The sequence below is a fragment of the Sarcophilus harrisii genome, chromosome 3 (assembly GCF_902635505.1).
Source record: "Sarcophilus harrisii chromosome 3, mSarHar1.11, whole genome shotgun sequence".
In the NCBI taxonomy this organism is placed as follows: domain Eukaryota; kingdom Metazoa; phylum Chordata; class Mammalia; order Dasyuromorphia; family Dasyuridae; genus Sarcophilus; species Sarcophilus harrisii.
Genome location: NC_045428.1, coordinates 293,565,644 through 293,592,400, shown reverse-complemented (window position 1 = coordinate 293,592,400; position 26,757 = coordinate 293,565,644). Strand labels below are relative to the sequence as shown.

The 26,757-nt window shown below is 33.8% G+C and overlaps 1 protein-coding gene across 2 annotated transcripts in view; it reads left to right on the top strand.

Annotated features, from left to right (window-relative positions):
• The window catches only part of NAA50 (N-alpha-acetyltransferase 50, NatE catalytic subunit), a 29,517-nt gene extending 5,337 nt beyond the window's left edge, over positions 1-24,180 (top strand). Inside the window, exons 2-5 of one of the 2 annotated variants that reach the window (XM_012544521.2) lie at positions 14,645-14,778; positions 15,146-15,265; positions 19,264-19,330; positions 20,968-24,180. In XM_012544521.2, the coding sequence (XP_012399975.1) occupies positions 14,645-14,778; positions 15,146-15,265; positions 19,264-19,330; positions 20,968-21,148 (502 nt within the window). In that variant the 3' untranslated portion in view covers positions 21,149-24,180. Of the gene's footprint in view, positions 1-14,641; positions 14,779-15,145; positions 15,266-19,263; positions 19,331-20,967 lie in introns of both variants that reach the window. The other variant, XM_031959679.1, reaches the window with a different exon arrangement.
• The last annotated feature ends 2,577 nt before the right edge of the window (positions 24,181-26,757 follow it).

Sequence of the window (26,757 nt, the reverse complement as noted above, 5' to 3'; positions counted from 1 at the left end):
AAAGACCTTAGAAATCCAGGTCGTTTATAGATGAGACTAGTGAAAGGCAAGTGACTTTTTATTTTGATTTTTATGGAGGGGACATGTGAGGGAGAGAAATAACAAATGCTTGGATAAGTAAGGTGGGAGAGTATTTCAATTAATTCTATTCCTTTGGCATAATCGGGGAGATTATTTGTTAAATGATACATCCAGATTTTGCTCATGAGAAAAATTGGAAGTGCTGAGCACTTAAGAGTCTGACAATTTATGCTGTTGCCACTGTGATTTTGTTATTTCTGCTGCCTGAAGATTGAATAGTCTAATGTCTCTTAGGAGACAGTGTACAGTGTATGACTACTGAAATTGATCAAATCAGATCAAATAGTTTAAGTGACTGAAACAAATTCAAAGTAGATAAGGTGAATATTATAAGTAAAATACATGAACATCACTAGCTTGTTTAATACTTTAGTACCCACAAATGTTACAGTCTTACTGTTTTTGTTTTTTAATTAATTTTTAATATACATTGCTTATATGAATACATGAATCATGTTGAGAGAGAAAAATCAGAGCAAAAGGGAACTATGGGAGAGGAGGAAAAATAAAACAAAACTGAAGATAGTGTATGTTGATTTACATTCAATCTCCATAGTTCTTTTTCTGGATGCAGATGGCAATTTCTGTCCAAGGTCTATTGGGTTTGCTTTGGATACAGTCTTACTATTATATCATATTCCACTTTATGGAGCAGCTTATTTCCTGGACAGTGTATGCTATTCTTGAATTTTGTCATAGGATCATAAAACTAGAGCTAGAAGAGATCTCCCAGGTCTAGATCTGGTCCAGCCTTCTCATTTTGCCAGTAACAATACTGGAGCCCAGAAGTGACTTGCCCAAGACTACACAGCTAAGTCAGAGGCAGAAGTTGAGTCCTCTGACTCCAAAGCCATTTTTCCCCCCATTGTGTCACACTAACTCTTACATATTTTTTGTTAGTGTTAAAATGACTTTAAATTAATTTTAAGCAAGGGAATATGCATTAGGTAAACATAAAAGTGATTCCTTGATGATGAAAAATGTGGATTGGCCAAAACCAAAAAGCAGATGGCCACCGATTTGCCCTTCAATCTCAGTGAAGATGGATTTAAGCAAATTGAAATTAAATTGGTCCTTAGTTGAAGGTATAAATGCAAGTAGCAAAAATAAAAAAGACAAAATTGTACAGCTACTAACATAGACAAAAATATAAATTATGTTAAATCATTTATTTTCCTCACTTAATAATCTTTTATTTGTTCCAATTACATGTAGAGATAGTTTTCAACATTTACTTTCATAAATTTTTGATTTCCATTTTTGTCTTCCTTGTACCCGCCTCTGTCAAAGATGGCAAGTAATCTGATATAGGTTAAACATGTACAATCATATTAAAGATTACCACATTAATCTTGTTGTGAAAGAAGAATCTGAACAAAGGAGAAAAACCACAGGAAAGAAAAATGAAGTGAAAATAGTATGTATGCTTCTATCTGCTTTCAGACATTATAGTTCTTTCTCTGGACCTGAATAGTGTTTTTGATCATGAGTCTTTTGGAATTGTTGAAAAGAACAAAGTCTGTCAAAATATTGCTGTTACTGGTTTCTTCTAGTATTCTTCTCTTTTGTTTACTTCACCTTACAGGAGTTTATGTAAGTCTTTCCAGGCTTTTCTGAAATTTGCCTGCTCATCATTTCTTATTGCACAATAGTTTTCAATTGCATTCATATATCACAACTTATTCAGCTGTTCCCCAATTGATGGGTATCCCCTTGATTTCCAATTCCTTGACACTACAAAGAGCTCCTCTAAACATTTTTGTACCACTTTTTTTTTTAAACTCTAGATAACTACACTAAGCTATATATAGTAAGCTCTTGTTTAAATACTATTCTAGTGATTGAAGAATGGCTATTAATAGAGTATCAAGCACAATAGCAACTAATCACTTGTTTTTCTTATGCTAGATACTCTAGTGATAGATTTGAAGCCATTATTGGTAATGCATGTTTATTTCTATAACATCTTTTTAGAACTAGTCTCAAATCTGGTTTTGATCTGCTGGGGATCAGATCTTTTTTTTTCCTTGAACAGCATGGGTAGGTTTCAAACCTAGCTAGCTATGTTGTTGCCTATTTAACCTCATGTGGTGAACTGAATTTAGACCTGGAGTTGTTAAATGGGAGCCAAGGGAAAGGGAGAAAGAGGGGAAGAAAGAAAGGCAGTTAAGAAGATGGAGAAGGAAAACTCAAAATTGCTTTCTTAGGCCTATTAAAGGAATTGAGTCTGAAATAGTTTTGGTCATCTAGTCCAGGACTTATTAAACTTTTTCCACTTGTGACCCCTTTTTTGCTTGAGAAATTTTTATGTGATCCTGAGTGTATAAATGTTAAATAGGTATACAAATAAAACACTGATAATTGTAATTTTGTGACATTTTCTCTTCCCTTCCCCTTCTCTCCTCCCCTCCCCCCCAATACACACATTCAGTTATTAGACCATATATAGCGTCTAGAACCAGTTTAAGAAAGAGAATCTATGCCAAATCAGAGATTCTAATCTGGAGGAAGAGATTTTGTTGGACCCAGGTGACTTTGTTACTCATTTCTGATCTGTGCCTTCTTAGATGGCATACTGTGATATTTGAATCATCCTGTGTACTTATATTTTTAACTTACTATGTGTATTTTTTGTCTTTATTAGATTATAAGCTTCTTGAGGCTAGCCTTTCTTATTTATCTTTGTATATTTAGTGCCTAGCACAGTGTACATCATACGTGCACCTAATAATTTATAAAACAAATTAAATTCAGGTCAGGGAATTTATTGTTGTTAAAACTTGAACATTCAATGTTTAAGCTCCAAATGAGGAAATATGATTTTAACTCCTTTGAGTGACTTGCAGATTATCATCCTTTATCAGAATAGTAGATACAGCGAGGGAATGTGAAATCGGATCAGGCAGGACAAATACTTTATTTTTCCATCTGCCAGTGAGTAGACAAGGGAGAAGGACAAAGTTGGGAAAATATTATTCAGATAAATAGAGTATGTTGACCTTGTTAATAAGGAAAGGATCTCAGCCTCTTCTATAAAAACTTAAAATTTTTTTGAATACAAAAAAAAAGTTATGTTTATGTTGATTGGCTTTTTTCAGATAGAAATGTAGTCAACTATAGTATATATTGAAGAAAAGCCTTGTGTGTAAGAGATTTTAAAGTTTCAGAATCATTCTTTGAGTGTTGTTACAATCTTAGGGGACTGAAAAATTTTCCATCAAGTTCAGTTTAGAACTAAAATTTCTTATAAAAGTTATTTCTGAGGGGCAGCTAGATGCTACAGTGGTTAGAGCACTGGCCCTGAAGTCAAAAGAGGACCTGAGTTCAAATATAACCTCAGACACCACTTCCTAGCTGTGTGACCCTGGGCCACTCGTTTAACCCCAATTGCCTCTGCCAAAAAAAAAAAAAAAAAAGAAAGAAAGAAAGAAAAGTTATTTCTGCTTAATATTACCAGTGTAAAAAAAACAAAACTAATGATAAAATTACTTGTTACTTTTTTAAAATAAATCTAACTTAGTTTGCATAATTGTAATTGAATTTGAATTAAAATAAAATTGTATTGCTTTCATAAGTCATTTTAGTCTATCATTTCAGATTATTTAGGTGGATTACATCAAACTTAAGTGTCTATAGTATTATATATGCAAGCTATAACAAAGCATTCTTCTTTATAAAGAACTTTGTTTGGACTTGATACTTATACATCTATGTTTACTGTGAAGAACAATCTGATTCACCATTTACCAAGTAGTAATGTTAACTTATTGGTATTTTATATATCAATATTTGCCATGAAGAGTAATGAGGTTCACCATTTACTGAGAAGTAATGATATTGTGAAGTACAATACTCATCTGTAACCCTGAGTTAAGAACTTTTAAGATCTTTGTAGATCCTTTTCCATAAATAATCTATAACACTAAGAAAGTTCTAATTTCTGAATTATATAATAGATTTCCAGGGTTACATGATTACTATATAGTAAGTTATGTAACGCAGAGGTGTCAAACTCATGGTCTTGGGCCATTACAAAAATGCAAACCAAAATAAATGAAAATAAAATACACATGGATAATACTAATTTGTTTTCCAATTATACTGCTCAGTGGATCTTTTTGGGGGAGGTGGTTAACAACACCAATGTAGTTTGTTTTTTGTTTTTATTTTAAATCAGACTGGGATTTTATTGGTTTAGGAAACTCCTGTAATGCAGATTGACAGTTCTGCTAATTTAGTTTTAGGGAGATTGTGTGAAACAGATGTTAAGTGACTTGCCTACAATCTGGCTACCAGTATTTGTCCAAAGCAAGGCTTAAATTTAAAACTATCTGGCTATCCAGCATGTTGTATAGCTTTTCTTTTTTTGCTTAATGAGCCCAAATTTTGCTTCCAAGTTTATCTTGGAATTGTTACTGTGAAACATAAAAAACAGAATCTTCTTATATTTATCTTTCAACTTTGACCAAGTTACCTTTGTGTCACAATCCCTGACATTTTGGGAAGTGTGAGCAGACATTTGTCCCTTATTTTCTTTCATTATGGACATCCTTTGATATATTTTCAAATTTTTTTCTGGCAGCTTTTCCTTTATAATTTCAAAAATTGTTCAGTTTTCCTAGGAATTGCAAGTGCTATTGCGCTTTTTTCTAGGTTCTCATCACCTTATATCTGAAGATCGTTGAATTTTGGCTAACCTTACCTTTAGTCATTTCTATTTTAATTACTTTTTCTCTTTAGAAATTAAGGATTTGATTTAAAACTCTTCATTTGATACTTGCATTAATTTTAAGCCTTCCCCCAACCTCTCATCTAGTATTCTTTACTCCTAAATGAGCCCTGGTATAGTGGATAGATATCCCAATATTTGGCTTCAAAACTAATAGACCACAGTAGGCACTAAAACAATATTTATCTTTGCTGATAACTTGAATCCCTATATTTTATGCCTCTCCCTGCATTCGGATCTTATTTTCTGGATCTGCTGCAGAAGTGATAAATGTGTAGCCGGGAAGAGCATTCTGGCCACAATACTCCCAAGTGAAATGGATGTTAATCTGATTTTAATGTGTTAGTGTGATTAAGAAAGGGAAATAAATAAATGTATAATTTCCTGTCAATATGCAGCACACAGAGATCCTTGTGTGAAGTTTAGTGGCCCCCTGTTCTATTTGGGTTTGATACTGCTTGTCTATTGGACTTTCCAACTTCTCAACTTAGAATTAATCACCTTGATTCCCATCCCTTCTCCATACCTCTTTTCAGTCTAGTCTGTACACTGCTATTAGGATATTTACTCTGTTTCTGACTTTTGTGTGACCTTAGGCCAGTTACTTAACTTCTGGCACTTCGTTTACTTAAGTAATAATAATATTGATAACAAGTGATATTTGTATACTATTTTATGTACAATTGCATTTTGATTCATGTACCAACACTGAGATATATAGAGTGCATAGCTTTCATCCCATGAGTTTTTCGGTCTTATGGTTGAACATTGCATTCATCTGAGTGCTTTCAAAGTTGTTAGATTTTACAGTCTTGTAACTGTAAATTGTGTTTCTGGTTTTTGATAATTTCATTAATCAACATTCTATATATATATAATGTTTTTCTAAGATTGACCTTTGATATAATAAGACTGCTCTTCAGGACAGGAATTGCCATAAATACAGCCAAGTTTTCTAAAAACAAAACAGATCCTCTGTAATCTGCATGCTACTTTTACATTCTTAGGGTTTCAGAACCAAATCACTATGGCTGCTCTCTTTGCTGCTACTCTTTTATTATAACTCAGTTTTTCTTATGCCATAGAATGTTGAGTTAAAAGGAGACTGACCATTATACTAAGGAAAGTGAAATAAAGAGAAGTTGTACCATGTAGTAGGTCACAGAGTAACTTAATTATGGAGCCTAATTAGAACCATTCTCTTGGTTCCTGATATAATATGGTTGGACACTACACAGTATTGTATGTAGAAATCTTTCATCAGGAAAAAACCCAAATGTGCGAGTGCTAGTTAAGAATAGAGCAAATTGAAGAACCTACTAAAAGTAATTGTTAGCAAATGAATTATATTCTTAATTTAAGCATAAACCACACACTTTAAAAGCCGATTCCTTTCTCCTATGTAAACACTTTAAATACTTAAGCATATTCTAGAATTTAAAAGATCAAGGAGTATTATACACTTCCATATATATGACATTACGAACATATGGTTCTTTGTGAAAAGGCTTGTTGTATCTCTTAAATTGAAGAAATAAATAGCTTTGAGAGTTGGAGGCAATATGTAAAAGAAATAAGAAAATACCTTATCAGAAAATGGGGTAAGTGGTAGGTAATTCCATGCAGAAATAATTCTTGCCCCACTGTGGAGTATAGGTATGTTCTTTGTACTTCCTGAACAGGTTATTTATATGGTGAATTTAGTTCTTCCTATGTATAGGCAAGAATACTACCCCTGTGGCTTCCTAGCTTTGTATATTACTTTTGTCTTGAGTAATTATAGAACTCATTTAAGAGTCTCCAATATTTTATAAAAATCAGAAAAGGTGCATTTTATTGATTGGTAGTTGTTATTTTTCTGTTTTGATGGACATTATCATTTTCCTCCCAAACATGTCATTCAGTTAGGTATGCTGAAAATTGATCTTTCGTTGTCCTTCCAGTTGTCTTCTCTAGCAGAGTTCTCTGTATATAAGGTTGAAGACAACCATTCTTCCTGAATGGTTTTCTTGAATGCCATTTGTCCTTGTAAATAGGCACAAGAGCTTTGGGAGTGACAGCACATTCATATCACTGCTCCTGCTTCCAACCCAACCTTCACAGTTATTCTCCCGGGGAGTCAGCTCCTAAGGGGAAGGGACCAGCCATCCTCACCAACTGTCATTTATGAGACAGGCAAGCCAGCCTCAATGAAGCTTTAGAATATCTTGAGAGAGACTGGAGGCAGCAGATTTTAGGCAATTCAGGCCACCACAACCACCTTGACTGCTTGCTCCTCTGGAAATCTGATGGACACAGCAAAAGACCTAAACCCCCAAGAGACTTGGGAATACCAGTTCTTCTAGCTCAGCCATCATCTTGGGAAACAACCTCTGGGGAGCTGCAACCTGGCAACTGCTGTTCTTGTTGGTGCTCCAGCCAGAGTTATCAAAGACTCAGGACAGTTTTTGTCACCAAAGTCCTTAGCCCTATTTAATGGTTCAACTGATGTTATTTTATTAGTTGAAATGACATCAAAGAAGAGATTACCATCTGCTTTGCCACTGTTGTAGTCTTTCTGTCGAACTTGCTGCTTGACAACTTCCATCTGTGTTTTCCTCATTAGAATGTGAATTCCTTAAGAGTAGGGACTAGTTGCCTTCTTTTTTTCTTTGTATCCCCAGCATTTAACTTAGTGCTTTATTTATTGGTTTAATTGATAGCATTTCAGGAAATATGACCTTAAAAATTCATATGTGATAGTAGAAGGAAGTTATTGACATTTTTGTCTGTTTTCCTGCCACTTTTATTCTTTCCTATCCTCTTACTGATCTCTAAACAGACTTCCTACAAATTTGTTTTTTCAATTAGTATTTTAAGATGATATTATTCAGTTATTAATTCCTATGAGATTCTAAAATAGGCTTAAATCCTAAGCCAGTGGTATCATTGGATTTCAGATCTTTATGCTTGGCAAGGATCAAGTGTTATGCTATCAGAAAGTTTCTAGATACTTTTTATTGTTGTTATCTTTACAAAGTGTTAAGCCATTAGAGTCGATAGAGACAATAATTATCTAATTTGGCATGGTTCAATATGATTGATTTGATCTTAGAAGGAGTTATTTTGGGCCAGAACCTGAAACAGGTACTAAGTACAACTGATGGAAACAATGCTTGTTTCCTTTAGAGTTCATAAGTATTGAAGTACTCAATGGAGTTCACACGTTTGGGAGATTGAAGGCTTAGTATGAGATACTACCTTCACCTCCCTTAGGGTCAGAGATCACTCTGGGAGATAACCCAGAATCCCTCTCCCTCCAGAAGGCGGAGTTAACCTTTGGGAGATCATATACACACCCACATACACATATATATATATATATATATATATATATATATATATATATATATATATATATATATATATACACATATACATAGAGTTTCTTGAGAGAGTTTACTTGAGAGTTTTCTGGGGAACATCGATTGGGGTCGGAGACAGAGCACTCTGGGAGGAAGGGCTCTGAGCTATTTGGGCTATATTGAGAAAATAATAAAAGATTTGAACTTTTATCACCTGGCTGTGTTTTGGGAAAAGAACACCCACATTTTAGGAAATAGTACTAGTCCTTGTCGGTGTATATCTCCTTTTATCCATTTTCCATTTTTCTCCACTAGCAATTTATAAAATGCTTCAATTATATACCATATCTTTTTTTTTCCATTCTAGTTTAATATTGTCTAATCTTGATTTTAACAAATTAGCAGAGGATGTATGTATGTTCTACATCAGTATTTTACATTAGTAGCCTAGCATTTCTGTCTTGAGTTAGTGTCAGTTTTTTTTATTTTGTACAATGTTATTTGTTGCTTATTTTGCTGAAATTCATAATTTTCAAACCTTTGCTTTCCTTTTTCCTAAGCTGTATATAATTTTTTGCTATTCCTCTCTTTGCCCACCTTTAGCATTTCAGTTACTGAGAATCAAAGTTTTTGTGGATTTTTGTTTGGAGTGTCTTAATGGAGTATTTTTGGAATTTATTTACCTCTTTTATCTCTATAACAAATGCTTGATTATAAACTAGAATTATCCTCATGGTGGGTTTTTTTTTTTGTTTGTTTGTTTTTTAAGCAGTGAACATTTTGAGTAGTACTTCAATATGAGGTGGCAAAGAATCTCATGAAATGTTTTTCATTGCCTTTGAAAGCATATTAAAACCTATTCCAACTGACGTCTTTCATATTTCTTCATGGAAAATCAGCAAACTTTCTAGCTGCAACTTCTTTTTCTTAATAGCATGAATGACACAATTGATTTTAGCTCCTCCAATAAAATGTTCACTTGGTCATTGCTCAAGATTTGGGGTTTATAAAAAGTACCAACAGTTAAGGAAATGTTTGTGATAGTCTAAAAACTGATTCTTAAGCACTTCCCCTTTTCTTTAACTTGACCAGTTACTTCAGATTTGAATGAGGATTAATCCAGAATGAAAGACTCACACACACACACATACACACACTCTCTCTGTGTGTGTGTGTGTGTATGCATATATATACACAAAGAATTCAATATTTACTGATCTGCCATGTGTTGATAAAATTCTCAGACTGAAATAAAACTTTGCTAGTGTTGTAGAACTCAACAGTGTTTGAATTTGACTTATAATAGCTATAGAAAACTCAACCAACCTCTATCCTTTAAACCGTCAGAATAGAATTTTTGTGAAGCATTCAGTTATCACAGTTACTTACACCTATACTAAATAAATAGCTTTGGGGAAATGGTAAGCCTGAATTCAACAGACTTCACTATGAGAGTCAGGTTTCTAACTAGATTATATCTGCTGTTCATAATTCCAGCAGAACCGAAAGAGAAGAGAGCCAGTGGGAGGCAACCCATGCATTCTAATTTTTCTCATTTACTTTTCAGTGGGGATGGCGACATTATCACTTTCTTGGACTTTTGAACTCTATACAGTAAATTTAAACACAATTTGATAATCCTAATCTAGAACTTTTTATTTACAGATTTTCAGTTTTCTAAAATGACTTGTGTGTTTTCATAAACGTCTTTAGAGGATAAGCTTATGTAAAGTCATTTCAAAGATACATTTGCTGGTATAATCTAATGCTTTGTGCTGGTTTGTGCTTTTAATGTAGCATGATCTGATTGCTAAGGTATATTTTACAAGTTGATGATACTGCTCTGCTATATTTAAAATACCCACAGGCTTAAATTTGAGCCATGATCAGTTACAGAAGTATCTATTTCAATCAGACCTCTCTCTAAGGGAACTATATTTGAAGTTAGTATTTTGCTGATGAGGATTCTGTTTAATAAGAATGTCTATCCAATCTCTGGTATTCTAGTGATGATAAAGCTTTAATGCTGTCTACTTTCTACAGAAATCTATTCTACAGTGGTTAAACATTGTCTTATTTTCAATATCCTTTTTGCTCAACTTCCTGGCTAGCCTCTACTGCTGTTTTTAATCACACTGAAGCTGCCTTGTCAAGAAGTTCTAAAACTAAAATATTCTTGCTGTAATATAAACTCTTTACCCTTCCCCATCTCTCTTAGTAAAAATGAGGGATAGCAAGTCTGTTCCTTTTATGTAATATTTCATCTACTTAAAGACTAGTTAGGAGTATAACGATCAGCCTAACAAACTAGACTATGACTTGCTTATTTTGGATCTTAATGGTAAGAAAACTACGGGAACAAAATAATATATTTTTTATTAGAAGAAATCTAGGGGCTATCTTAGCTTGGTGATCATGAACCAAGTCACATAAGTGATCTTTGAATTTATTTCGTCCTGTAAAATACAAAACTCAGAGGATTACAAGTCTATGTAAATGTAAGTTTAAAAAAAATGTTTTTAATAAAATAGTGAAAAGTGAGCCAAGGAAAGAGTAGTCATTAATGGGCTACTGTTAACTTGGAAGATGGGTATCGCCTTCGGAATGCTCTTTCAGGGCTCTGTTATATTTAATGTTTTTATCAGCGAGTACAATATTGGTGGGGGCAACATTATTGTATGACATACCCATACAAAACAAAGTCATCTTGCTTTAGTGACTATTGATCTGTCAAAGAATATTCCACATAAAGATATAAATATGACATTGTTAGCAAATTATTAGAAGATACTAAATTAGAAAAAAACAATGGCCAACATTTACATGTCACTTTTAAATTTTTCAAAGTGCTTTATCGTTATCTTGTTTTGCCACAACCCTAGAAAACTGAGGCAGACACAGTTAAGTGACTTGCCCAGGATATCTAGTGTCCGAGACTAGATAGATAATTAATATTAGTTCACAAAATCAAGATCTAAGATCTTGACATAAGGTGAAATGTAAAAGGAATAACTAAATTGGAACTATTCAGAAGTGGAATGGATTACTTCAAAACACAGTATTTGATTAATAAAAGCAGTGTTATAAATCAAATTCTATTTGGAAGCCACCAGAAGAAATGCTTTAAAAATAGGGGAATATCAGGTTAAAAATTTTTATTTTTCTGAAAGAGAAGGGAATCACTTCCTCCCTTAACTTTTGCCCAACAACCATTTTCTGACCAGATTTGCCTCTTGAAGAAAGTTATGGGGGGGGAAGAAAGAAAAGGTGAGTACAACAAGGATTTGTTGCAGTGTGTTCATGTTACTGGCATGAGGCAACATTTTGTTATGCTATGCCTGTACATAACAAAGTCATTCTCTTTGGTGACCTTCAGTTTGTCAGAGTATTTGCCAGAGGATCACTGGCTCTAGCAGGCTCTATTGTACAATAGAAAAGCTTTGATTATAATCCTAATAGTCCTTTTTCTGCTTTTAGAAAAACTTAGTGAAGTGTGGAGAGACCATTTGATGATTTATTTTTTGGCCATGATACTCTTAAAAAACTATAAAAAGACTGTCATATTCAGTGCAATTATTGTTTCTTCAATGATGATGGGTTGAATGAATTAATATATAAGAAACTCATTTTGAATATATTGGGCTTATTATGCTTCTTGATAAAATTTTATGATATTGATCTTAAAAGAATTTAATATCATATTGTCATTTGTTATTTTGAAATGCTTTTTGCTGGTCTTTTTGAATTGCTTCAAGAAAGATGGTTTCTTCCCCTCCCCCTCCCCCCTTATCCTTACTGTTTAAAAACTAAGTAAAAGGTAATTTGTTTAGGGATAAACGGTGGGAGTGAGGAGTAGAGAAAAATAAAAGGTTTAAAGTTTGACTGAACAGTTTTAAGAGAAACAAAAATATACAATCCTTAGATTTTTTTTAAAAGTATGTTTTATTGTAATTTGTGTTAGATGTTGTATAATATCCTAGGAAAGGATTTTAGAGGTTATCTAGTTCAAACTCTTTGTCACATTTTATGATAGGTGAATCAGACACAGGTTATGTGATTTCTAAGTTTATTAAGCATATAGATATCTTCCACATTTGGCCACCTCATTTATTTAATATTACCTAATATTGATAGCCTTTAAAAGATTTATGAGGACAAGAATGATAATAAGTTAGATAAGTTAAATTACTGAAGGATAAAAGTGTGAAGACCTTTTAAGTTAATTGCAGTAATACAGAAGAGTTATAATACGGGCCTAGAGTAGAGTATTGTCAAGAATTTGAGGATATGAAATATTTGAAAAGGTAGAATAAGAACATTTTTGTAATATTTAAATTATTGAGGGGAAAGGAAATACTAAGAAGCTGATATTAAGGTATTGGGAATTTGGGTAATGGTACCACCATTGAAGTCAGATGGGGATGGTGAGATGGGATAATGGTTAATCATAAGTCTTAGGCCATTGAGTTTTTTATTTTTATTTGTGTGTGTGTGTGTGTGTGTGTGAAAGGAATTTTTTTTAATTAAAATATTTCATTTGGGATCCATTCAGAATTTTTTGTAGAGCTAAAAGTTGTCTAAAGTTTATTTTCTTAGAAAGGTTATTTCGTTGTGAAATTTGAAATATGTTCACTTTTTTGTGAACATTGTTGTGCTGTCTATGAAACCGGAAGGAACAGTATATCAATGCCGGCTCAGGAAACTGAATTGCTTCCATTTGAATTGTCTTAGGAAGATTCTGAAGATTGTCTGGCAGGAGAAAATACCTAGACACTGAGGTCCTTTCTTAAACTCAACTGCCAAGCATTCAAACTCCATTGGGTTGGCCACATTGTTAAAATGTCAAACGAGTGCTTGCCTAAAAGACTATTTTATGGAGAACTTGGGGTAAGCATTCACTTGGTGTTCAGAAAAAAAATGATAGAAGGGCACTCTCAAGGTCTTTCTTAAGAATTTTAGAATTGATTGTGTGACATGAAAGACATGGCACAAGACTAGCCAGCATGGCGTGCCCTCATCAGAGAAGGAGCTGAGTGACCCAGAACTGAAGTAGGTAGCACAAAAGAAATGTGAGATGCACCAGTTAGAGAAGCCATCCCAAATGTTCATATGGACTATTCGTGTCCAACTGTGACAGAATATTTCAGAGCATACTGATCTGATCAACCATAGTCAGAAACACTATAACTTGACTCTTAATATAGTGAGATAATTTTTGTTCTCTTCAAGAACAAAGAATAACCACCAAGCATTATTTGCCATAAAAGGCAATTTTTGATACCAAAAAAGTATAAACTCTTTGAGTGGAAGGGACCTGAGAGGTCATCTAAACCAAATCTTCCAAATTCAAGAATTTCTTTTACCACAGCCTTTGTTCATCTGTCCTGTCTTGCCTGTGGCTAAGCAGTCTCTTGTCCAATCCCCTATTAGGTGGGTCTGATTATCATGAAGTTGACATTTTTTCTGAACTTATCATCCATTGGTACTTCTAGATGCCTAAGTCCACTAATCTAAAAGCCCTTAAAAGAGTTGTCATCTTACATTTTTGGTAAAGGCTATTGGTAAATATTGCAATATTGGTGCCTGTTTATTCATATTTTAAATCGATATATAGAATAGCTAAATGACAGTGGGTAGAGTACAAAGTCTGGAGTTAGAAAGACCAAGGTTCAAATCCCTCCTTAAACACTTACTAGCTCTGTGATCCTAAGTGGGTCACCTAACTCTGTTTGCCTTGGTTTCCTCAACTCTAAAATGAACTGGAGAAGGAAAGGACAAACCACTCTCCAGTACTTTCCAAGAAAACCCCCAAAGGGGGTTAAGTCAATGTCAATTGGACAGTGAAACAACAAAATTCAGTATTTCAGTAATATTCTTTCCTTAGGCTAATTAACCTGGTTGACTGACGGCCAGGTAACTTTTTTTTTTTTTTTTTTTTACATTTGGATCTGCTAAATTTAGAGAGATTATGATCAAAAGTGTTAGGAGAGTCCGTGTTACACATCCATAAAATATTAAAATACTGCTTCCCTAACTTTTGTGTTCACTTAATACCTGAAAGCTGCAGCTTTATTCAGCAACTTCTGCCTTAAGTTTTCAACTTTGTTGATTATTTTGTTCATTTCTTTTAGATGGGTTGTCCTATGGCAACCTTTTAAAGTAAATGAATATTTTATTGTTTAATCTTGGATTTAAAATTAGGTTGAAAAAGTTGTTTCACTAAATACAAACTATTACCAGGCTGTCATTTTAATTCAATGTGCTCTGAACAATATTTGTCTTATAATAGCCAATAAAATAATTATGCTTTTCTGTAATTATTACTTACCATGACTACTTGAAAAAAGTTTATGTTGAATTTTTTAATTCTCACATAGGAATATAAGTTCATTATTCATATGGAAGCTATTAATTCATTTGGCTTGGTACTAAAATGGTACCAATAACTGTCATTGTGGGGTATTGAGCACATTTTGGTTTGTTCCAGTAGCCGGATCGAGCTGGGAGACGTGACACCACACAACATTAAGCAGTTGAAGAGGTTAAACCAGGTCATCTTTCCAGTCAGCTACAATGACAAATTCTACAAGGATGTGCTGGAGGTTGGCGAACTAGCAAAACTTGGTATGTGGTTTGTGTTTAATTCATGTTTTTGACATTGAAATATTAGAGTTGTGTACTTTTGTACAAATAAAACCCATTGTAATTTAGTTTGGCAAAGATTAATTTTGATAACAATGAGGCAATGTGGTTTATTAGGTAGGGAGGATCTTAAGAATCAAAGAAAACCTTGCTTCAGATCTTCTCTGATATCATTAGTCACTGTGGACATGTCACCTGCCCACACAGGAATTTCCCTACAATGATAAGAAATTTTTTGTTCTAACCAAGAAAACCGAAGAACTACTGATGGGAGGAAGGGGACCAATTAATATTTACTTAAAATTGTCTGTTGAACCCTCATACCTTTATTTTGTATTCTTTCATGCAGCTTATTTCAATGATATTGCAGTGGGCGCAGTATGCTGTAGGGTGGATCATTCACAGAATCAGAAAAGACTTTACATCATGACACTAGGATGTCTGGCACCTTACCGAAGGCTAGGAATAGGTAAAAAAAAAAAAATTTTTTTTTTCTTCTCCTGAAAGAAATTTGAACATATTGCCTCTTTGGCTGACACATCTTGTAAGGGGGATGGTATGGTATATTTAAATACATTTTTTCTTCCCTTTTGTACAGATTTTCTTTCTTTCTCTCTCTCTCTCTCTCTCTCTCTCTCTCTCTCTCTCTTCCTTCCTTCCCTCCCCTCCCTTCCCCTCCCTTTCCTTCCTTCCTTCCTTCCTTCCTTCCTTCCTCTTTCTTTCTCTTTTTCTCTCCTTCTCTCCTCTCCTCCTCTCTCTCTCTTTCTCTCTTTCTCTCTTTCTTTCTTTTTTTCTTTCTTTCTTCCGTTTCTTCCCTTTCTTCCCTTTCTTCCCTTTCTTCCCTCCCTTCCTTCCTTCCTTCCTTCCTTCCTTCCTTCCTTCCTTCCTTCCTTCCTTCCTTCCTTCCTTCCTTCCTTCCTTCCTTCCTTTCTTTTCTTTCTTTTCTTTCTTTTCTTTCTTTTCTTTCTTTTCTTTCTTTTCTTTCTTTTCTTTCTTCCCTTTCTTCCCTTTCTTCCCTTTCTTCCCTTTCTTCATAGAACATAAGATGCATGGTAATTTTTCAACATTGTTCTTTCACTTGCACTTACTTCTGTTCCAGTTTTTCCCTTCTCTCCCTCCACCCCCTCTCCTAGATGGCAGGCAGTCTGGCAGTCTCATACATGTTAAATATGTTAAAGTATATCTTAGATATATATGTGCAGATCCGTGCAGGTCTCTTGTTGAACAAAAAAAAAAAATTGGATTCAGAAGGTAAAAATAACCTGGGAAGAAAAAGAAAAATACAAGTAGTCCACATTCATTTCCCAGTGTTCCTTCTCTGGCTGTAGCTGATTCTGTCCATCATTGATCAATTGGAACTGAATTGAATCTTCTCTCTGTCGAAGATATCCACTTCCATCAGAATACATCCTCATACAGTATTGTTGTTGAAGTGTATAATGATCTCCTGGTTTTGCTCATTTCACTTAGCATTAGTTGATGTAAGTCTCTCCAAGCTTCTCTGTATTCATCCTGCTGGTCATTTCTTACAGAACAAAATAATATTGTATAACATTCATATATCACAATTTACCCAACCATTCTCCAATTGATGGGCATCCATTCAGTTTCCAGTTTCTAGCCACTGTGAAAAAGGCTGCCACAAACATTTTGGCACATCAGGTCCCTTTCCCTTCTTTTAATATCTCTTTGGGATAAAAGCCCAGTGGTAACACTGCTGGATTAAAGGGTATGCACAGTTTGACAATTTTTTGAGCATAGTTCCAAATTGCTCTCCAGAATGATTGGAGCTGTTCACAACTCCACCAACAATGTATCGGTGTCCAGTTTTCTTGCATCCCTGCAACGTTCATCACTATCTTTTCCTGTCATCTTAGCCAATCTGACAGATGTGTAGTGGTATCTCAGAGTTGTCTTAAGTTGCATTTCTCTGATCAGTAGTGATTTAGGACACCCATTTCATATGAATAGAAATAGTTTAAAAATTGTCTGTTCATATCCTTTGACCATTTATCAATTGGAGAGAATGACTTGATTTCTTATAAGTTAGAGTAAATTCTCTATTTATTTTAGAAATGAGGACTTTATCAGAATCTCTAATTGTGAAAATGTTTTCCTAGATTATTGCTTCCCTTCTAATCTTGTTTGCATTAGTTTTGTTTGTATAAAACTTTTTAACTTGATATCATCAAAATTTCTATTTTGTGATCAGTAATGATCTATGATTCTTCTTTGGTCACAAATTCCTTTCTCTTCCACAAGTCTGAGAGGTAAACTATCCTATGTTCCTCTAATTTATTTATAATCTCGTTCTTTATGCCTGAATCATGAACCCATTTGGATCTTATCTTGGTGTACGGTGTTAAGTGTGTGTCCATGTCTAGTTTCTGCCATACTGATTTCCAGTTTTCCCAGCAGTTTTTGTCAAATAGTGAATTCTTATCCCAAAAGTTAGGATCTTTGGGTCTGTCAAACATTAGATTGACTATTTTGTCCTGTGAACCTAACCTATTCCACTGATCATTTAGTCTATCACCACTGCTTTATAATATAGTTTTAGATCAGGTATAGCTAGGTCACCTTCATTTGCTTTTCTCTTCATTAATTCCCTTGAAATTCTTGACCTTTTGTTCTTCCAGATGAATTTTGTTGTCATTTTTTCTAGATCATTAAAATATTTTCTTGGGAGTCTGATTGGTATAGCACTAAATAAATTAGGGAGTATTGTCATCTTTATTATGTCTACTTGACCTATCCAAGAGCACTTACTATTTTTCTAATTGTTTAAATCTGACTTATTTGGGTGGAAAGTGTTTTGTAGTTTTGCTCATATAATTCCTGACTTTCCTTTGGCAGATAGATTCCCAAATATTTTATGCTATCGACAATTATTTTAAGTGGAATTTCTCTTTGTGTCTCATGTTATTGGATTTTGTTGGTGATGTATAAAAATGCTAAGTATTTATGTGAATTTGTTTTGTATCCTGCAACTTTGCTAAAGTTAAGGATTATTTCTAATAGCTTTTTAGTAGAATCTCTGGGGTTCTCTAAGTATATCATCATATCATCTGCAAAGAATAATAATTTTGTTTCCTCATTACCTACTCCAATTCTTTTAATCTTTCTCAACTCTTATTGCCAAAGCTAGCGTTTTTAATACAATATTGAATAGTAATGGTGATATAGTGGGCAATCTTGTTTCACTCCTGGTCTTAGTGGGAATGGTTCCAATTTATCCCCATTACATATGATGCTTACTGATGGTTTTAAATAGCTGCTCCTGATTATTTTAAGGAAAAGTCCATTTATTCCTTGAGAGCATAAGCAAGTGTTTTTATTAGGAATGGATGTTGGATTTTATCAAATGCTTTTTCTGCATCTATTGATGATCATATGGTTTTTGTTAATTTGGTTATTGATATAGTCAATTATGCTAATAGTTTTCCTAGTATTGAGCCAGTCTTGCATTCGTGGTATAAATCCTACTTGGTCATGGTGTATTATCTTGGAGATGATTTTCTGTAATCTTTTTGCTAATATTTTATTTAAGATTTAAGATTTATTTAAGATTCAATATTCATTAGGGAGATTGCTCTATAATTTTCTTTCTCTGTTTTCAACCTACCTGACTTAAGTATCAGTACCATGTCTGTGTCATAAAAGTAATTTGGTAGAACTCCTATTTTTTCAAATAGTTTTAAATAGCATTGGAGTTAATTGTTCTTTAAATGTTTGGTAGAATTCACATGTGAATCCATCTGGTCCTGGGGATCTTTTGTACAGATTTTCAAAGAGAATACTGGCCAGTGTTGTAGATCAGAGTAAGGTATAATTAGTATTAATATATAACTAAGGCTAACTGATTTCTCTTATGTTCTAAAAATTCACATTCATAGGATCTCATTTGAAATTGTGGCTTAATTGGTCAGTTGATTACACATTTCATTTAATCCTGAATGGAATTTTGCTTTTGGAGGATTGGCTACAATATCGTAAACATCAGTTGGCTTATGTTACTTCTTTTTCCTTTATTTCTTTTTCTGAAGCTTCTCCGACCTGTAGAAAGTTATACTCCCAGCTCTTTAATTTATTTAGTCCCCATGAATACAGATCTAAGATCCTGAAATGTAAATGAATATAGGTGTTTGTCTTGCCAATTTTGTTAGATGCCTTTATAGTAGAAAAACTGGAGAACCATTTACTGATCTCTTGAAATTCTTAAAATTAATATTATTCAAGTTTGGGGATTGTAAAATAAAATGTTAGTTTTTGAGGTAGTTAAAACATTTAAGAGGAAAAGTTGAGAATGGAACTTGTGAGCTCTCAAAATTTGTTTGGGATAAATATTAGTCATACTTCTAATTTCCCAAAATGAAGCTCTGTGCCTCCAGGTGTAGGGTACAGGTACAAGGTTTGAAATTGGTTTTGTTTCAATATAGTTCTTAAATGTATTTTACTTGTTTACAGGAACTAAAATGTTGAATCATGTCTTAAACATCTGTGAAAAAGATGGCACTTTTGATAACATCTATCTGTAAGTAAATTATATATCTTTGTTTAAAGAACCATCATGTTGGAAATAATAGCTTAGTATTTGTGGAATGATTTTCATATCTTAAAAGTTCCTTTACATAGATTATTTATTACTCTTTCATAGATGAGAAAACTGAGATGCTAGAATGACATATTGTATTTTTCATTTAGGATTATCACTGACTTTGGAGATATTAATGATCAAAGATTTGAACATATTCAGCTGATGGGATATTTTGTTCTTAAGGGTTATCATGTTTTTTAGAAAGTTAAGGCTGGATGGAACTACTTATTAACATGTTAAAGGAAATCAAGTGTAAATGAAACTTGCCCTGTCAAAGCCTATTGGTGAAATAAAAATTTCCTCTCTTCCAACTCTTTCATTGTGAAGCTATTTAATGTATATTCAATAGGGAAAAGAAAATGGAAATAGTTGGGCTTCCCCTGCCTTGTTCCCCAGCCACCCCCTGCAGTCCCTCCTGCTTTTCTGAAGAGATAGATATTTATCAAAGAATAAAGATTGAAGAGCTTGAGGAATCAGTTTACTTCTTTCCCAGCTTGTAGTGTTCTTATTCTTTTGTGAGCTATCTAGTTGTGTGTGTGTGTGTGTGTGTGTGTGTGTGTGTGTGTGTGTTTTCATTCATTCTTGAAAAAAATTGCTGTCACTTCCCAATACCCTTCCTTTGTGATGAAGATTTTATAAATGTCATTTTAAAGCTTTTTGTATCACCTTTATTTTTAGCATATATTCTTCTCCCATCCACTATAAGCCAAATCATTTAAAAAATATATATTCAAAAGCAAAGTAGGCAAACGCTATCAGGCCAAAGCTGATAGTGTATGCCACAAAGTGAGGGAGTTATATTTTGTTTTTTGTTTTTCGTTTGGAGGTACATGCAGTTTTCCTGCTTCTGCTTATGGCACTTTGCATCAGTTCATATAAATCTTAACCAGAATTCTCTGAATTCATCATTACCTTTTCTTAATAGTTGAGTAATATTCTTATATAGTTCTGTATCCAATTTTAGTAATTTCTTTTGTCATTGGGTATCTTAGTACTATGAAAAGTGTTGATATGATATTTTTGTTAGATATTATGTTTTTTGTTTTTGACTTCTTTGAATTATATGTTCAGCAGTTGGGTATTCTGGGACATTATAATCTTTTTTTTTTTTTTTTTTTTTTTTTTTTTTTTTTTTTTAACCCACAACTACAAAGTACTTCCCACAATGGTTGGTCATCACAGCTCTACTATGACTCTGTTAGATTGGTGTAGCTGCCTTAAGTCTGTGTCCAGGCTGAATTTTAGGTCCCCTTCTTAACTCAAAATTTCCTTGACTTTTGTAACTTGGGAATAGAGAAATTTTATTGTACCCCCTAATAACCTCAGCAAAACTGTAAAGGTGGTAAGTGTAGATTTTTACCATCACTATCATAAAAATTGTAAACTTAAACCTTACTAATTGTGTAATATTGTATAAATACTTATTAATTTATAAGATTCTAGTTAAGTGCCAAGTCCCATTTTTACCCATTTGATTTTGAGACAGTTATGTAGACACCTGTGGGCTGGCAGATTTAGCTGCTCATGAAATCTATATTTAAGAATGTTCTTCATGATATCTTTTTATACTTTAGACATGTCCAGATCAGCAATGAGTCAGCAATTGACTTCTACAGGAAATTTGGCTTTGAGATCATTGAGACGAAGAAAAACTATTACAAGAGGATAGAACCGGCGGATGCTCATGTGCTACAGAAAAACCTCAAAGTTCCTTCTCTTGGCCAGAATGCAGATGTGCAAAAGACCGACAACTGAACAAATTACGAATGAACTTTCTTGCACTTGCTTGTCGCCAAATAAAAGAGAGGCCCTTTGATTTCTCTTCCCTCCTCCCCCTTTTAAAATCTTTTTTTCCCCCCCTTCTTAACCTTATTTCTCTTTCTCTCCTTTGTTCCTTTCCCTCCAAAATTTTAATACTTCTTCCAAGGACTGTAAAATTAATCATGTTTGGGTTTTTTGTTTGTTTGGGTTTTTTCTTTTCTTTCTTTCTTTTTTTTTTTTTTTTTTGTGAGGGTTGGGTGGGTAAAGGGTGGAAGAGGTATCTTATCTCTTTTAGTTTTACAGTTGGAGGGGATAGATGGTCCTAAAAAAATTGGATGTCATAATTTCAGATTTACTTTTGAGTGATTTTTATGTCCTGCTTTCACATTGAAGGGCAGATATTAACAAATTGTTTGTGTATTTCTCTTTTCTCCTTCTCCCCTCCCAAAATAGCAATATCTTGTCCTCTAATTCACAGACAAGTTTTGTGTGTTTGTGGTGTTTGGGATTTAAAAAAAAAAAAATCTGTGGGATACTTAATCCCCTGAAACATTGCCTTGCACTCCACCTTTCAACCCTTCTGAGATATTTCTCAGGAGTTTGGAGCATTGTTAACCCTGTAAGAAATATTAAGCTTGATCCATTTTTTTTTTTTAAAGCAAATATTTCCCCCTAATCTTTGAAAGGGGGTGAAAAGTGTTAAGTCCTTTGGTCTCAGTATTTTTGAGTTAAGCTTCTCTGCTTTTGCTGATGAGTGGACTGGTTGTCTTGCAGGCTTATCCTACCTGCTGCTGATTGTTACTAGTGGCATTATTTTTGGTGTATGTGGGCTGGTAAGATGTGAATGAAGTTCTTACATCCCAGCTAAGTATGTTTTCCTTAATTGACCTAAAAGGTTTGGTGTGACTCGCTTTCCTATTTTCTGCAAACACCTTGTCTGCTTTTGGAATCCTTGACAGTGGTCAGTCCCAGCCTTGGAATTGAGCGAACACCCTTATATATAAGTCAATCCTAAATTAATCTGGATGTGCAGATACTTGGGTTATTAAGGGACTGCTCATCATTTATTCACAATATCTGAAGTGAGGTTTAGATGGGCTTATGCATGATGGTCTGTGCATTTGTCAGCTTTCCCCCCCCCTTAAAATTCAGCTGATGCAAACTCCTAAACCTGTGGCCACTGGGATTTGAGGTGCAGGGCAAAGAATGTGTGCAAATAATTGTTCTGAGAATTATATCACAGGAATCCTATGCTTACCCATAACCTACCAGGAAACATCCCAAATTTGCTTACACCATGTGCCTGCCTTGTTTTTGTTACAGGACATTAGGGAATGGAGGTGTTAAACATGTTTCTACTCTTGAAAATTGTTCTCCTAGAAGGTGTTAAATAATGCAAATGTCACTGTGACTGCTTCTGCCCACTGAACTGGTTTTATGCCATATCATTTTATGGCATGTAAAAAGAGGATATTGACTGGTTGACTATAATACATTATTTTTGTGCTAACCAAGAGCTATGGGAAATAGGTCTATGAAAATTAGAATATTTGCACATGATTTCATGCTTCCCTCATGATCCTACTCCCTATATATTTTAATTTTGAGTTGCCAATGTTGATGCTTAATAATGCAAATGTTATTATTTAGACTCTTGGAGATATAATACATAGGGTTTGAACTGTTTGTCCTTTGTTTTTAAGGATACAGTCGAATTATATTTTTGTCCTTTTATGTAAAGTTTTTACACATTTGAAGAGGTGACAGATTCCACAGGTCCTTTGTCACACATTTCATAGCCATCTGTTCAAGAGATACTGTATGAAATCATAACTTTATTCACCTAGGATCATCTTGGGTGCCATAATTAAATGCTACCAAAAAGGAAGATCCTTAATGAGAGTACTGATTCTAGTCATTGACCACACACTGGATATCTACAAATGAGTTCCTGATCCACAGTCTACAGCAACTTAAAGCCTAAGTTGTGCATAAAAGAGGCCCTAATATTCATATGTAGATAAAATTCAGATTATGGTTATTAAGAAAACTGACTGTTTGAGCTGTAAAACATTCAGATCACAGAACTTCAGGTTTTTTGTAAGCTTCCAGAATTCAGTATAGATTGTAATATGTATATGACTAATCTGAGATAATTTTACTCCTCATTTCTAAAACAGTGAACCATCATTACTTCTGTGAATGTGTCCCTAAAAGTGGTTATTGACAAACTATATGAAAGAGGAGTTGTCTCACTGTGAACCACAAGTACATATATAAAGGGGAAAGAAAAAACCCAAGTTTAATATATAAGTAACCTCTTGTAGGGACAGTTTCCCTCTGCTTCCTCTTCCTCCCCCCCCCCCCCCCCCCCAGTTTAATTTGAAAGCTTTCATAATAGAAAATTTTGAGGGGAAGTAAAAGAGGCAGTATTGGTCGTGAAATTGGTATTGATATCAAATTTGTCCACTGAGGGAGAGGCCAATTTGAGAGAAAAGGAAGTAAAGAATGGTTCTTAGTGAGATCAACAGAAGGCTGAAATGCAGTGTCCAGTATGGAACTATTATTTGGGTACGTAATAAAATATTACCTCTGGCATTTAGTAAGAAAGGAGGAATCCCATTAATTGGAAAATCACCAAAAAACATCCATTAGTGCTTTAACAGTTACAAATTTATATAGGATCTTAATCAAAGTTTCCAGGGGGAAGAGCATGCAAAGAAAAATCTATGCAAATAACATTCATTCAGATAGAGATTGTGAGGAAAATTGCTGTCAAATTTTCCCAGCAACTTAGTCACCAGTTGAAACAATAAAGAATATGTTGTCCATACACACAAATACCAGGAAACTGTGCTGCAGGGCAGTGGGAAAGAAAAGCTCCCTCATTTTTGGGGAGGGAATAACTTTTTAAAAATACTTAAGTGGCTGAGTTTACTTGGTGCAGTTAAGGATTAAACCTGTCAATTTTAACATGACATTGCTGTTACATCTGAAATAAACTTAAGTGATGTTTTGTTCTGGTAGTGCCCTGTGATGTCTGGTAAACTAAATTGAAACTCTTCCACTACATTCTGAAGTTCATAGGTATGCCCATTAAGTGTTTTGTAAACAATTTCTTGACTTTCTTGTTCTTTTAAAATTTCAACTAGAGACACTACTCTTCATTTTATTGTGAATTCCTAACTCAGATTTATTACAATATATGTGTATGTACATATAAAATTTAAAGTTGGGTAGGGAGTGTACATATAACATAAAATCATTATCTAGAACATCTTGTTGAGATAAACATTAAACGATCACCATATTGCAAGTTACTATAAAATTTTTTCATCAAGCATGTTTTTCATAGCTCCTCCCCCTTTGAAATTCAAAACACCAAACTTAAGTCAGAGTAAATGCATTCTGAGTTATGCATGTTTTGCTATTTGTATGTTTTCCTTTTTCAAGTATGCCACTTTTTAAAAGAATATTTACCCAATGTGCAATTTCAGTGAAAAAAATTTGATTTAAGCTCTAGTATGTTGCTTGTGGAGTTTTATGCTATTCTATCTAATAAGCTTTTTGGCTTTTAGGTGGCCCCTTAACTAGAAATTTTCACTCTGCATTGGGACTTTCTCATTGAATTCAAATTAGTCATGATGAATGTGATTACAAATATTCAGGTTGGGAGAGTACAGGGACTTATTAAAGCACTTAATGATCAGGGTTACTGTTTATGTAGAAGTACAGATCTAAAGATGAAAAGCAAAAAAAAATCTCTAAAGAAGTAAAAAATTACTTCTAGATAACATCAGTTTTATTCCAAACTTGATAAAGTCAGGTCTTCTAGTTTAATGAATAAATGTGAAGGTAACATTTTTTTTTTTTTTTTTTTTTGCTTTAAAAAGAATACTTTCAAATATCTGGTTTTTTTAAAAAAAGTTTGTTCCTCCTACCTATTGTTAGTAAAATCTCACATTCTCATAACCCAGTGTAGTATTCAAGTCAGTCTAATTGGAATTCTACCTCATTTTTTATACAATAAAAAATGGAACTCAATACAACTTATTAAATGCCTTCTGTGTCCTATTAAGTCCTGGGAACACAAAAGGAAAAGACAATTCTTGGTCTGGAGGAACTCACTAGAAAATATTCAGGAGGAGTAAAATGATTAAAAAAAAATTTTTAATTTGGAATGTAGACCATTTAAAATAGTCTGCTATTTCTTATGGACAAATTATCCAGGTGATTTTAGGTACTTATTTTTTCAGAAATTTCATGAAATAAGCAAGAAATTATAATTTGAGAATTGTAAAGGCAGTAAAAAGTAAGGATGGATTATTGATTGGTTGGTATTAGCGTCCCTCAATTAACGTGAGTATCATAATGCACTATATAAATATGAGCCATTGCTTAGAACTTTTGCACTTTTATGTGATCTCTAAGAGTTAAGAAAGTGGTTAATACTATAAGAAGCTGGGGAGGGGGAGGGGGCAGCTAGTTGCTGCAGTGGATACAGCACCAGTCTTGAAGTTAGGAGGACCCCAGTTCAAATTTGGTCTCAGACACTTAACACTTCCTAGCTGTGTGACCCTGGGCAAGTCACTTAACTCCAATTACCTCAGTAAAAAGAAAAAAAGTTGTCACAGTACTGTTGTAGAAAGGTTTTTTTGTGTGTTTTCAGAGATAAAACTTGGCTCTTAACAATATAGGCCCTTTGATTAACAATTAGGTAGAAAATTGATTTTTATCAGCACAGAATTTGGATTAGGTACTAATTTCACATTATTGACTACACTTCATAGATGGCTAGAATAATATCCTACATTTAACTTTACTTTTTAGGTTTACAAGGCAAAATCTGAACTTAATATCACCACAAGAAAGGAATGCAAGATACCATTTAGTGTCTTCTCAAAGCCAAAAGAAAATTTCCAAGTTCAGTTATTAAAATGGCCATTCCTTAAGGAATCTATATTGCATTTGGCTTTCAAAAAGTTAAACAGTTTGGCAAAAAGATTCTGGATTTTGAGCTGTGGAGGAAAGGTGTTTGAGGTAATCGGGAAAGGGACCTGAGGATCAATTTTGTATCATCCCTGAGGTGACTTGCTTAAGATCACATAGCCAGGAAGTCCAGTCCTTTTTCTCTGCAAGTTTAGGTTTGACAAATTTAATCATTTTTATGATGCCATGAAATATGTGAGCCATGTGGAAAGGAATGGATATTGTAGAACAGGAGGAAGATGTTTAAAATATTGAAAAATGGAGCATAATTGGTTAAAAGTCTCAACTTGCTATTAATACTTGAATCTCTTAAGCAAAGATGAGAAAAAGACTCCTTTGCTTGATGTGTTTTATTTTATACTGTCTCGGTGTTTTAAAATGACCTGCTCTGAAGTTCAAAGAATTAGAATAACCATGTTAAAGACCAAAATCTGCTGGGAAAGTCTAATACACAAAAGTTATGTTCAAAGTATTTTTTTCCTGGAAATGTGTGCCTTATACAAATTTAAATTTACTTGAAATTCTGGGGTGACTGATGTGATTTTACATCACTCTGAAATGATTTGAGTTACAGAATTAGCTAAGAGCCAAAAGTTGTTGGCACTGGAAAAAAC